The sequence below is a fragment of the Vulpes lagopus genome, chromosome 1, assembly GCF_018345385.1.
Source record: "Vulpes lagopus strain Blue_001 chromosome 1, ASM1834538v1, whole genome shotgun sequence".
In the NCBI taxonomy this organism is placed as follows: Eukaryota; Metazoa; Chordata; class Mammalia; order Carnivora; family Canidae; genus Vulpes; species Vulpes lagopus.
Window position 1 is genome coordinate 153,795,185 of NC_054824.1, and position 12,892 is coordinate 153,808,076.

General features: G+C 34.7%; 1 protein-coding gene across 4 annotated transcripts in view; it reads left to right on the forward strand.

The window, feature by feature from the left end:
- Nucleotides 1-12,892, forward strand: part of RGS7 (regulator of G protein signaling 7) — a 506,096-nt gene that overhangs the window by 370,567 nt on the left and 122,637 nt on the right. For all 4 annotated transcript variants that reach the window (XM_041773485.1, XM_041773481.1, XM_041773474.1 and 1 more), the window contains one exon: nucleotides 8,515-8,621. In XM_041773485.1, the coding sequence (XP_041629419.1) occupies nucleotides 8,515-8,621 (107 nt within the window). The remainder of the gene's footprint in view (nucleotides 1-8,514; nucleotides 8,622-12,892) is intronic.

A 12,892-nucleotide genomic window follows, 5' to 3' on the forward strand; every position in this document is an offset into this window, starting at 1 on the left:
TGCTCTGACTATTGCCCCATAAACTGCTTGACTCTGTCCAGCAGGTGCACATACAGAATTCTGGAAGTAGAGCTATCTACATACTTTATTCAAAGAAACTTATGGAGCCATATATTTTTAAATTTGATTTTAATCCTTTAAAAACATCTGGTGTTTACATTCTGACTTATTGTGTGAAAATAGAGACTTTTTTCCTAGGGGGTGTTAATCCTTTAATTAGCTCATCTGTATTTCTTCATTCTGGTTTCTGAACCTGCCTTATTCTCACTACTGTGCGGTAGTCACAGTAGCCAATAGTAGTAGTCACTATTGTGCAATAGTCATGATTTTTTTGTGGTATTTAAAATTAAAATCAAATTATTGATGGATAGTTGTGCTGTTTTGAAACAGCAAAAAGAGCAATTACTTTAATGAATGCATCTCATTTAATAAATTTACCCCCTTTGGTTTCCAAACTTTGTTCCTTGCAAGGGACCATCTCTATTGATTATATCCATGGCATGTATTGTATATTAGAATTCAGGTATTCCTAGAAGTTGCTTATTTCCAGGTTGTTTTCCAACACACACATAAACTGACATATAGACACAAACATAAGAAAATGAACTGGTAAGTGTATGTGTTTTTATAAACTAGGTTTTTTATTTTAAAAATAAAATAAAGTGGAGTGCCTTTGCTCAGTCAGTTGAGTGTCGGACTCTTGATTTCAGCTCAGGTATTGATCTCAGGGTTGTGAGTTAGGCCCTACATTGGGCGCCACACTGGGCATGGAGCCTACTTAATTAAAAAAATAATAATAAAATTAAAATTAAAAAAGACATCAGGTGATAAAGATGATCTAGAGAGTTTCAGACATCTGTACTGGTGTCCCAAATTTCTCTCCCAGTGGACGCATTGACTTCTGCAAAATATATATTAAAGGAAATTACATCTGGCTTTGTTTAGAAATTTCATAATAACTCTATTTCTATGATTAAGGCTGTAGCTTTGAAATTAGTCTTAATCATGGTTTAAATATGTTTAGAGAAGCTGTTAATGAGTATTATCAGAAGACTATGTTGCTTATTCTTTGGGAGTGACTTTTAATTTTCAAACCAAATGCATTCAGGGAATCTTGTTACATTGGGTGTGTTACTGGTTATTCCCATATCATGCCGACATTTTTGCAACTAGCTTTAGAAAATATATAAATAGAACACACATATCAATCCAGTTCATATCTATTTAAATAAGTATGTCATTTGCTCTGTGCACACGAAATTATTTACCATATCAGCCCTAGATCATCATGAAGATTGAGTTTTAAACAAATGAAATTCAAATCAAGTACTCTATTTTATAACGTACAATTCTAATTTTTGGAATATTGGCCATGGACATGGCACGATTATATATGAAAGGAAGAAAAATCGATTTCCCTTTGACAAGAGGCAAACTAGGGAGGCAGCATTTTTGCCATGATTTCCAGTTTGAAGGTTGGTTGCACACTGTAGAGTCAGAGTTGGAAAGAATTTGGTGATCCAGCCCTGCATTTATGGATGCTGACTCTAAGGTCCAGAGAAACAAAATGATTTACTCAAGATATGCAATCACAGAGCTAAATTAGGATTAGAATTTAATCCCATGACCTGCAGTTGAGCATGTATGCTGAATTTTAGAGGGAATGTTGCTTTCCACAATAATTTCCTTGCATACTGTTGGGGATTTACCCCAAAGATACAGATGCAATGAAACACCGGGACACCTGCACCCTGATGTTTCTAGCAGCAATGTCCACAATAGCCAAACTGTGGAAGGAGCCTCGGTGTCCATCGAGAGATGAATGGATAAAGAAGATGTGGTTTATGTATACAATGGAATATTACTCAGCCATTAGAAATGACAAATACCCACCATTTGCTTCAACGTGGATGGAACTGGAGGGTATTATGCTGAGTGAAGTAAGTCAATTGGAGAAGGACAAACATTGTATGTTCTCATTCATTTGGGGAATATAAATAATAGTGAAAGGGAATATAAGGGAAGGGAGAAGAAGTATGTGGGAAATATCAGAAAGGGAGACAGAACATAAAGACTCCTAACTCTGGGAAACGAACTAGGGGTGGTGGAAGGGGAGGAGGGTAGGGGGTGGGGGTGAATGGGTGAAGGGCACTGAGGGGGGCACTTGATGGGATGAGCACTGGGTGTTATTCTGTAAGTTGGCAAATTGAACACCAATAAAAAATAAATTTATTTAAAAAATAAAATAAAATAAAAAATAAAAACATTTAAAAAATAATGATTTCCTTGCAGTTTTTGGATGAACTCAAAGTGATTTTCTCTCATCTGGATACCATTCTATGCACCTCTCACATATATAAATATAAAGTCTTGTTAAGATTCAGTTATTTTTTACAATGATAGAACTACTGGTTATATGGAAGGATATACTAGCTGTGAAATGAACATCCTGATACCATGTAATAATTACAGAACCTAGATTTTTAAAAAGATTTTATTTATTTATTTATTTATTTATTTATTTATTTATTGATGGAGGGGAGGAACAGAGGGAGAGAGAGAATCTCAAGCAGACTCTGCACTGAGCACTGAACCTCACATGGGGCTTAATCTCATGACCTGAGCCAATATCGGGAGTCAGAAATAACCTACTGAGCCACCCAGGTGCCCTTTATGTGAACAATTCTTAAACCAGTTCTTCACAACTTTGGTCTCTCTCTTCATATTTAAATAATTTCTTAAGGTGTCATATCTGCTGATATTAGGCAACCAGACTGTTCCACTCTGTGTGTATGAAAAGGGCCACTGATTTATGATCATGCCAATTGGTTTTTCTTAAAGGGATTTTTTTGAGTCCTGAGCAAACATGCTTCCCTAATAATTCATTGTGTTCTGGCTGTTGTCTCTATGATTCCTCTGTCACCATTATTTATCACCATTGTCAGTTCCTCAGCAGTCACCTCTGCCCACCTCTCTCCTGAACCATGAGCCTTCCCAGTGATGTCTGGCATTGTCAGATTTTGGATTGTAAACCCAGTGTGCAGAATATATTACGTTTGGAAATCTTTCTCTGTAATTATAATACCAAACCTTTGGAATTTTTGGTAGTGTTCTTTGCTATCTAGGAAAAAATGGAAATGTATTCCAGAGCAGATTCATCGTCTGTACACAAAAGACCCCCAATCTGATCACCTGGAGAACGTTAAAGATGTTGAACTGTAAGTGTTTAACATGACTGTTAACATGTTAACATGTAGAATACAAGCTTTAACACTAGCTACCAGTTCCCTCATTGCCTTAGCACTGGACTAAACTACACTAAGTGCTATTGAAAGCATCCTTTTGTATCAACTAACTGATAATAATTCCAGTTTTGGAACACTTCTATGTTAGGGGCCTTATTTTAAGTACATTACACATATTATCTCGGTTGATCCTCACAACAAAATTTTGACATCCATATGTTATTATCCTCATTTTACAGATGAATACACTCAGGCCCAGGGAATGTAAGTCTGCTGCCAAGTCACGTAGCCAACAAGTGAAGGAGTCAGGATTTGAACCCAGGCAGCAGGCTTGTACAGCTTGGCTGCTTCACCTCTGTACTCTGCTTCTTTGTTTGGAAATATTATTTACTTGTCTTCATTACTTAGTGCACTCCCCAAAGTTAATCTAACCTATGCCTCTGTTTTTATTTCTTCCAAATGGAATCTATTTTACCTTAATTATTCTATATCACCATATTATTCACTGCTACATCCTGATTATGATTGCTAAAAAGCAAGTACCACTTGATTTTTCTATGTGGAAATGGTGCTTTAAAAAAAAAAGATGAAAGCCCAGTTACTTACTTCTTTAACTCTTACTATTGAGAAAATGTACTTACCTCAGAAATTCCTAAATATAGTAACAGTTTACTTTTATTTGGCTTTGGAGAATAAAATGTGTTGCGTATTTAATTTTTCCACATGACTAACCTTACCTTTCCAAGTGCCAATTCTAAAAAAAAAAAAAAAAAGTTATAATATTTTAAAGTATTTCTAAAGTAACCACTTCTGTGTCTTTTTAAACAGAGAGTAATAAGCTCAACAGAATCTTTATGACTCAGAAACATCATGATGAATGCCTGTTATTTTACTATTTAGTAACTTAACCTCTGTCTGCTTTTTAGCTTTTACACTCCCTAATATCATATCATCAGATGTCATTTTTTTCTGAGTGGGTTTCCTTCTGAAATATTTCTCCTCACACACTAATATTTACCACATCAAGTATGCTGTGTGCTAATAATGAAACAATACCATTTGCTATTGCATATGCAGAAAATAAAAATAAATAATATGATAGGAATAAAAACATAATTTAGTGAGGTTTTTTATTACTATTTTCTTGACTCAGAGGCATTTTCCATCACTTCAAAATTATGGACTGTATTTGGGGGGCTGACAAGAATTGGACCTCTGGATAAGAAAAATATTATTCAGTTTTGAAATGTGTTGTAAGTATAGAACTGAGTATAGAATTCTATCACTGAACAATACAAGCCTATTTTATAATATGCTTTTCATCCTATTAACTTTCTCAAGTAGTTGTGATTCAAAAGTAAATTATGTTATGCAGAATTCTCTTTGCTTTTAAAGGATTTTGATAATTCTATTGCTTCAGGGTTTGGGGTGAAGTAATACGATGAGTACACCAGACTTAACAAAGCTATACCAGGCTGTTCACATAGTAACAGTTGTTTGGAGATAGATTTTTCTCAGTTTATTCATGGCTTGACTACCCAAAAGAAAAATAAACTAGAATTTTATGGTAGGTTTGTTGAACTTTATTTAGCTGTGTGGGTGACGTGAATAACACATGTACAAGATTAATTAGTGATTATTTTGCCGAGAAGCATAATGTTGTGAAGCCATCTGGTGTGTCATTATTGGGAGGGCGATCTTGATGGATTACTCATTAAACTCTTTCAACACTTTGTTCCAAGACTGTCAGCGGTCCTCTGGATTCTTATTAGGTTAAGGCTGTGCTGGGATTCAGAAGCAGAAGGACCATGGGGAAGTATAGCTTCATCTTTATCACCAGCAATAAATAGTTCAGCCTTGAGAACACTACCTCGTGCTCTCTCAGATCGGTTAGTGGTGCATAGGCCATTAATCTCACTATTACCTTTTCTTCCAATAGAATACCTATCACAGCCCCACCTCAATGGCTTATAAAAGTATCTTGAAATAAGATCGTGAACATCTGCATTATCTTGGAAGAGCTGAACAAGCTGCTCATCATCACAGCACAAAATAACTAGTTTCATCTTTTGTCATGCAGCACTCCATTTTTCATATTTTTGTTGTGTCTTTGATTCATAAATTTATTTACTTATTTACTCATTCAAAGAATATGGTTTCGATAGCTACTTTTACTCGTGATATGCTAAGTTCCAAGCTTACAGTCTGAAATAAAGCAGACAGTCTACCTTGACTCCCTGACTTTTCCTCTAAGCATTTTTTCTGTCCTGGAGCCACATTGTTTGGTGGTCCTGTGACAAAGCATATGACTTCTACAATCTGATCACGTATGGTAGTGCTACCTGAGGAAAACTGGCAGATGTGCATCCAGCCCTCTAAAAATGTATGTTCTCTCAGAATCGGTATCTAATGGATGCAGGAAGGTAAGAACATGCTTATGTTTATTTGTTTTTGATTTTTTTTCTGCAGCTTTGCTTTATTTACTTCCACTGTATTTTTCTAATCCTCTCCAGCCCTTTAGCACCCCACTGATTTTTGTTGTTTATTTTGTTTTAGTTACACTCATTCCTATGATTAGAGTTCAGAGCCTTTTACTATTTATCTTCTGGGCATCTCAGTTTTCCTTTCTTGAATCTATTTTCTGCAAACTTTCTCATGTGCCATAACTCAATTCCATTTCTGGAAAGCAGTGCTAATAATATTTTTCTAGGCCACACACTGCTGGGAATAAAACTAATAAAGATGGTTATAACAAGATAGTTGGGCCACCTGACTTGGAAATTCTAAAACAGATATAATGGGTTGATCTGACTGGTGGCTACCTGACAGGAGCATCCAGGGACTCAGAATATGAGCAAGGCTGTAAGCATCTGCTCATTGTTATGGGCCACAAATCCTTATAGACTCTTTCACTATTTCAATTTTATAAACAATCCACACACACAAAATAATATTTAAGTGGCTATTTAGGATGCTATTTAGGACTGCCAGCTTCTCTCCCTCAGCCTAGTTGAGGCAAATTTTATGTGAGTGGATTTCCTAATAGTGCTTTGGATAAAAGTGACATGAATTCATGTGTAAATAATGAAGCACAACAGCTACCATCTATTGAATGTTTCCTATGCATGGGGCACTTTTCCAACTTCTTTACATATATTCTTGTTTGATTCTCATATCAACCCTGCAGAGTGGGGTTACTACCTTTATTAATAGCACAGAGTTTAAGAACAAAAGTTGTGAGTATCTCCAAAGGTTTTGTTCATCCTGTAACACCCAACTAGCTCCTGAGTTTCAGCAAGAGTCATGGAACATGTGGGTATATACCTGTAAGCAACACAGACTTTGATAAGGTCTTCACTTTGAGCTAAAAGAATGCAGACATGATAAATATTATATATACTATATATATGTGTGTGTATATATATATATATATATATATATATATATATATATATAATGAAAAATTGCTCCTTTGTAAAAAAAGAACATTCTATGCAGGGAGGGACTCTATTGGAAGTTGGATAAGAGGATGGCTGGGACCCTTAATAACAGTCTTTCGAGGGCATGGCAGAGAGGATCATTGACAATTCTTCTTTATTATTGACAAGACAACACAATGAGAGTCCGGAAGTAGAAGTTACCAACTGAAATATTTGCACGATACTAGATGACAATTAAAAGGGGCACTATAGTACCTCATGGCGGATAAAATTTAATGATTATTTTATTATTGGCCCATATAGACATGGGAGGATAGAGGGGAGAGGCAGATTTCTTATGCTTAGCTGCACCATACCAAGCAGTTTAGTGACTTGGTATCAAAGCTCTGCAGAATTGATAGCTGGAAAAACAGATAGATCCACCCAGTCCTGGAACTACTATAAGAATTCTAGAGTTAAGGGATGCCTGGTTGACTCAGCAGTTGAGCTTATGCCTTTGGCTCAGGGTGTGATCCCAGAGTCTGGGGATTGAGTCCTGCATCAGGCTCCCTGTGAGGAGCCTGCTTCTCCCTCTACGTCTTTTTTTTTTAAGATTTTATTTATTTATTCGAGAGAGAGAGAGAAAGAGAAAGAGAGAGAGACAGAGACACAGGCAGAGGGAGAAGCAGGCTCCATGCAGAGAGCCTGATGTGGGACTCCATCCGGAGACTCCAAGATCACGTCCTGGGCCAAAGGCAGGTGCTAAACCGCTGAGCCACCCAGAGATCCCTCCCTCTATGTCTTTGCCTCTCTCTCTGTGTATCTCATGAATAAATAAAAAGAAGTCTTTAAAAAAAAAGAATTCTAGAGTTAAAGAACCATTTTTACTTAAGAAACAGAAATAAATCCATAAGTAAATTGTAAATAAGGATGCAAAAAAGATCAATAAATCCAACTTCCTGATGGACTGAAAAACTATTGTGCACATAGTTCCATGATTTCCAGACTCTAAGTTAGGAAACGTTATATTGTTCTTGCACAAATTTAATAGTAACTTTGTTGACCAAATTTTATTAACCATTTTATTGGAAGAAATTGGTGACTGCTATGAAAGGAGAATGAGTATCATAGTGTTATGTTCCAGCTGTTTCTCAGCCCTCTGGAAGAATGTAAGCTTTTCATTGTCAAATGAACCTCTCCATGGTCCATATCTAGAACACTGAATATAGAGTATTAGAAGCTACAGCAGTCCAGATGATCACAGGAGTATAAAAGTGGCATAAGTGATTGCTTAGCACTCACTTAACGTAGCAAAAAAAAATGGTTTTGGATGCCTTAACTTTCCCTGATGACATCATGTAATAATAACACATATCATTAGAAAAATTGCTTATAATATCAGATTTTCCATTATATAGTCTGGGGAGTGATGCAAGTGAGAACACTTTTAAAAAGTTTAAAGTGCTATATAAATGCCAAATATAATTGTTTGTGGAAGACTATTAACATAGCAAAATATATCCCATCTATAAAATGAAGGCATCAGGTTCTGTGACTTCAGACTAACCTTCCAGTCTCAATGTCCCATAGCATTATGGTCTTGTGCACTGGTCATCATGCTGTGTGGTTGGTCATTGCACAGTTACTACTAGGAACAAGAGCTGCCTTAGTACCTTCTGTGAAAGAGCTGGAAAAAGAAAAATTTTAGAGCCAAGTTGTTTAGGATGCTAAGAATTTGTATGTAAGAATGTGCTCAAAAGGGAACAAGATAAAATCCTATACTCCTGTAAATTAACGTTTTAAAAAAAGATTTTTGTATACATTTTTGTTTGTTTGTCTTCATGAAACAGTGGAGGCTCTCCATTTGGGAACATTAATGGCTGCCCATGGCTACTTCTTTCCGATCTCAGATCACGTCCTCACACTCAAAGATGATGGCACCTTTTATCGGTTTCAGGTAAGTTTAATGAAAATATTCCTTAACGGTAAATTAGAAGTCTGCATTTTGTTTGTTGATAGTTTTTACAAAAGTTTTGAAAATATGACTTATTGTATTTGATTTATTCTAGTTAGAAACTAACAAATGTTAAATATAAGACAGGAAAAAATAAGCAGGGAAAAATAGAATGCGCTTGGTTAAGACGATTTGTGAAAGCTGAATTGTGTGATGATTGAAGTTATGTTTTATATTAAAGCTTGAGAAAAATTCAGAGTGGCTTTCTGGAATTCAGGACATGGAAGAGTTTTCATGCATAAGCTGCATTAGCCACTGGGAAGGAAGTTGAGAGGTGTAAATGAATTGATTATACTCTGGACCCTATCCATGGTACAAGACTGTCTTCAGTCCAAGCAAATTCTCATTGGAATGCTTGAAGATCCAACGCAGAATTTAGCTAATTATACAAGCCCTCTTCATGTTGGTATCTGAGGCCCTTGTACAAGAAGACTATGAAACCTGATGTGTATGATGCTTTGTGTGTGTGCATTCATCTGAGACAGAACTATACCGTAGATCATATGTGAACTGAGAAGAGTTGTTTAGGTTAGTTTCAAATGAGACAGTTGCTATTATTCTTTCAGAAATGATTGTGGACTCTGATTTTGGTCCTTGAGCATGTAGTTGACAATATCACAATGATTTCCCTGAAGTATGTTCTACATTTCATTAGGCAATATGGTTCATTAATAACTGACTGGTGAACTCTAGCTCATAAAATTAAGGCACATATAATACCAGAGTTCAGAGTTTAGCTCTAGGTATTTTTAGAGGATTGTCCCCATTGTCAAACTCGTAGACATTGGAGCATTTTTTTTCATTTGTTCTAAATATCATTAGATGTTCTGTATCTACAAATGACAAAATAGTAACTTGGGTGCCAAAGAACTTGGTTGGACAAATAGAGAACAAAGAAGAAATATGTTTTTAAAACATATAAAGATCTTTGTCTTCCTATAACACTCTCACTGCCACTTCCTTAGGACCCTTTTTATCCAAGACAAATAGTCAGAGAGCTTTATGCACCGAATAGCTAGGGGATAAAACAGTCTCCTGAAATCATGAACAAAATAAATTAGTTAAATTAATTGATTTTAAAGGGCTTTAAAATAAAGGAGCATTATCCTATACAGTTAAAGTAATGGTAGCTTAAAATAGCTTATTAATAAGTTAAAGTAACCTGTAGTCCTAAAGGTAACTTACAATAAATAAAAACTATTAGTGATTAGCAAACACAATATTTTGTAACTCTTTTTTATTTTTTAAAGGAGTTTTTTCCTACTGCAGGATTATATTTTCCATATAATCTCACTTTCTCTGAAAATTTTTTCATATAGAGACTATAAGTAAACTTTAGGCCTAATAAAAATCTCACAAATTCTGAATGAAAGGATTTTTCTTTTTGCCAGTATAACAATTTTTATCTATCTTTGCAGTCAGTATTACAAGTAAAATCATCTCTGTGTAAAAGAATATATATCTATGAGGGAAGCATTGAATATAATCTGTTTATCTCTGGAGACTTATCTAATTTAAATTTTTTCCTTAAAGCAAACTAGCTCAGAAATGGATCAAAGTTGATGATGATGTCTTGAGTGAGTAACATAATTTGCAATCTTTAACTCTGCTCTTGTCATTCCCAGACTGAAATTAGTAGGCAGACAAGGTTTACATGTCTTAGTCATGGTCATGGGTCAAAAATATGCAGAGTTGGGAATGGGCCAACTATATTCTAGAGAAAGGAAAGACAGTTTTTAAAGAGCTTTAGAACAAGACAAGGGAATGGGTACAAATGGTAGATGTATTATGTCACTACTATTTTAATGACCTATTCACATTTTAAATAGGATCTAAATGTGACATATTTGTAAATCTAATAATCATAGGATCTTAAAACCAAGATTTAAAAAAAAACAAAAGACACTCCAGAAAAGTCAGGAATAATTGAATTTCTGCTTTAATGTCTGTGAAGGCATTAATCAGTTTATATTTCAACAGCTCTAATAATAGAAAACACATTATTGTTCAAGGTGTCCACTTGCGTTTTTGTGTTGGTTCCAAGCAGCAGAAAGTTCTTTATTACATTGAACTGAAATTCAGCTCCCAGGCAGAATTTTTAAAATCATGAATTAAAATAGGAAACTTGCAATCTCATGTTTACTATTCCTCTAGTGAATAATTGAGATTTAACCATCATTAGGAATCTGAAGAAGCTTCAGGGCATGAGTTTGAGACAAACAGAACTCTTCATTTAATCTCATTGATATGCTGCAGTATGTAAATTTGTCTCAGTTTCTCAGCACATTTTAAATCTTGTGATTTCTGTATTTATTGTAAACTTGCAATTGTCTAATTATCCTCTAATAGCTAGCTGGAATTGAGATCTGACGTGATTCTCCAGGTCCTAATTTCATGACTTTCATTACATTAGTATATGTGACAAAGGTTATTGAGCAGCTGCTGGATCAGTTTTATCATAACTAAAGAAGCCACCTGTGAAAAGAAAAGAGAAATTCATACATTAAAATGTCCTAAAGTCTAGTTGAACTTTAAAAATAAATTTTTAAATTTCCATAAACTATTAACATGTGTTATTCTTTAAGTTCTTTTTTACTATAAATTAAAATACCTTTCCTAGAAAGAATATCTTGCAATGTTAGTGAAGAATGTTGGTTTTATGGCATTTCCACCTAATATCACAGCATAAAATAACTTCATTCTTTTATTTTTAGTCTGGAGATTCTCACTAAAGTAAATGATAGAAGAATAAAGAAAAAATATAAGAATTCAACTAAGAACATTCCTTGTGGCTTTGAAGAAAAAAAGTATATGTCTGACCTGTCTGACTAGAATAAATATTTTATAAGTTAGATAGATATATACAAACATACACGCACTCACACACACACACACACACACACCACAAAATAAAGGGAATAATGCTTTTGAGAAGTATCTCAAAAACTAGTGGCCACAAGATTTTAACTACATTGTCCCCTCTGGTTCCCCTAGATCCTGACCCAATTTTACCCTCAAAGCTCTATTTCTCAAAGAGTCAAGTGGAAAAAAAACAAAACAAAACAAAAAAAACAAAAACAAAAAACAAAGAGTCAAGTGGGATTCATGTGAGAATGGGGTCATAAAAATCCTCAAATGTCTTCCTTTGTCTAGTTTTTCAACTCTCCCCACCCCACCTAAGTTCTTGTCATTTTGTTCACTTGTGTACAAACTAACATCAGTAGATTTCTTTATTCTTTATCTTTAGATTTCTTTATTCAGTAGATCAGCAATTCCTAAGAAAATTTAGAAAATAGATCACATCCCCCGGAAGTCTTGCATAGTTTGAAAAGGCTCAGAGGTTCAAACAGTTCTCCCCAATTATCCTTTCCCCATTATTGAGAATCCCTCTTCCAAAGGAAGAATTCTTTTGGAAGGAAGAATTCCCAAACAGTTAATCAGACTGCCTCAAATATGCTTAATACAAATGGATAGTTAATATAACTGACTAATAAATATAATTAAGCCCACAAGTTTGATGTCTGTACTTACTTGTTTCATTGAATCCTGGAATCATCATCAAAGTTTGAAAGAGTAGATATGTGGTCATCCAGTTTCCTCATGGTCTGAAGCTATACATATCCATCTGCAGGCATAGAAAAGCCTATGAGAAAATACCAAATGCTGATGATAACAGGGTTTCCCGATAAGACAAGTTCTTTGTACTTTTGTCAGTCAGTTTCTAGAACTCCACAGAATGAGATTTCTGTTGATTGTTAATCACATCAATCAAATTGATCAAAATTGAAACAATTAAAATTAAGTAAAATTAGTTTTTAAAAAAATCACCTCTGGTTTGTGCAGTTTAAAAATGCAAAGCAATAATAAGTGTTTTATGGAGAAATGTTTTTTAAAGTGAGACAGAAAAGTCATTTAAATCTAATTGGATAATGTTAAGAGCTGTATGATATAATTAACAAAGCCAGACAAAAATGATTGCCAGATTTTAGGGAAAATTTTGATGGTTGACCTTTTGGATCTACTGAAGGTAAAAATGAGATACATGAATCATAGAAAACAATTTGTTATATTTAAACATATTTCATCCTGAGTCCTGCTGTTTTTAGTGTTTGTGGGCTAACAATTTTTTTAAATGATGCAATCAAACCTTTTACCTTTATGTCACTTGACATAAAATTGCAGCAAATTTATGACATTTTAAGTACCTGCTTGTG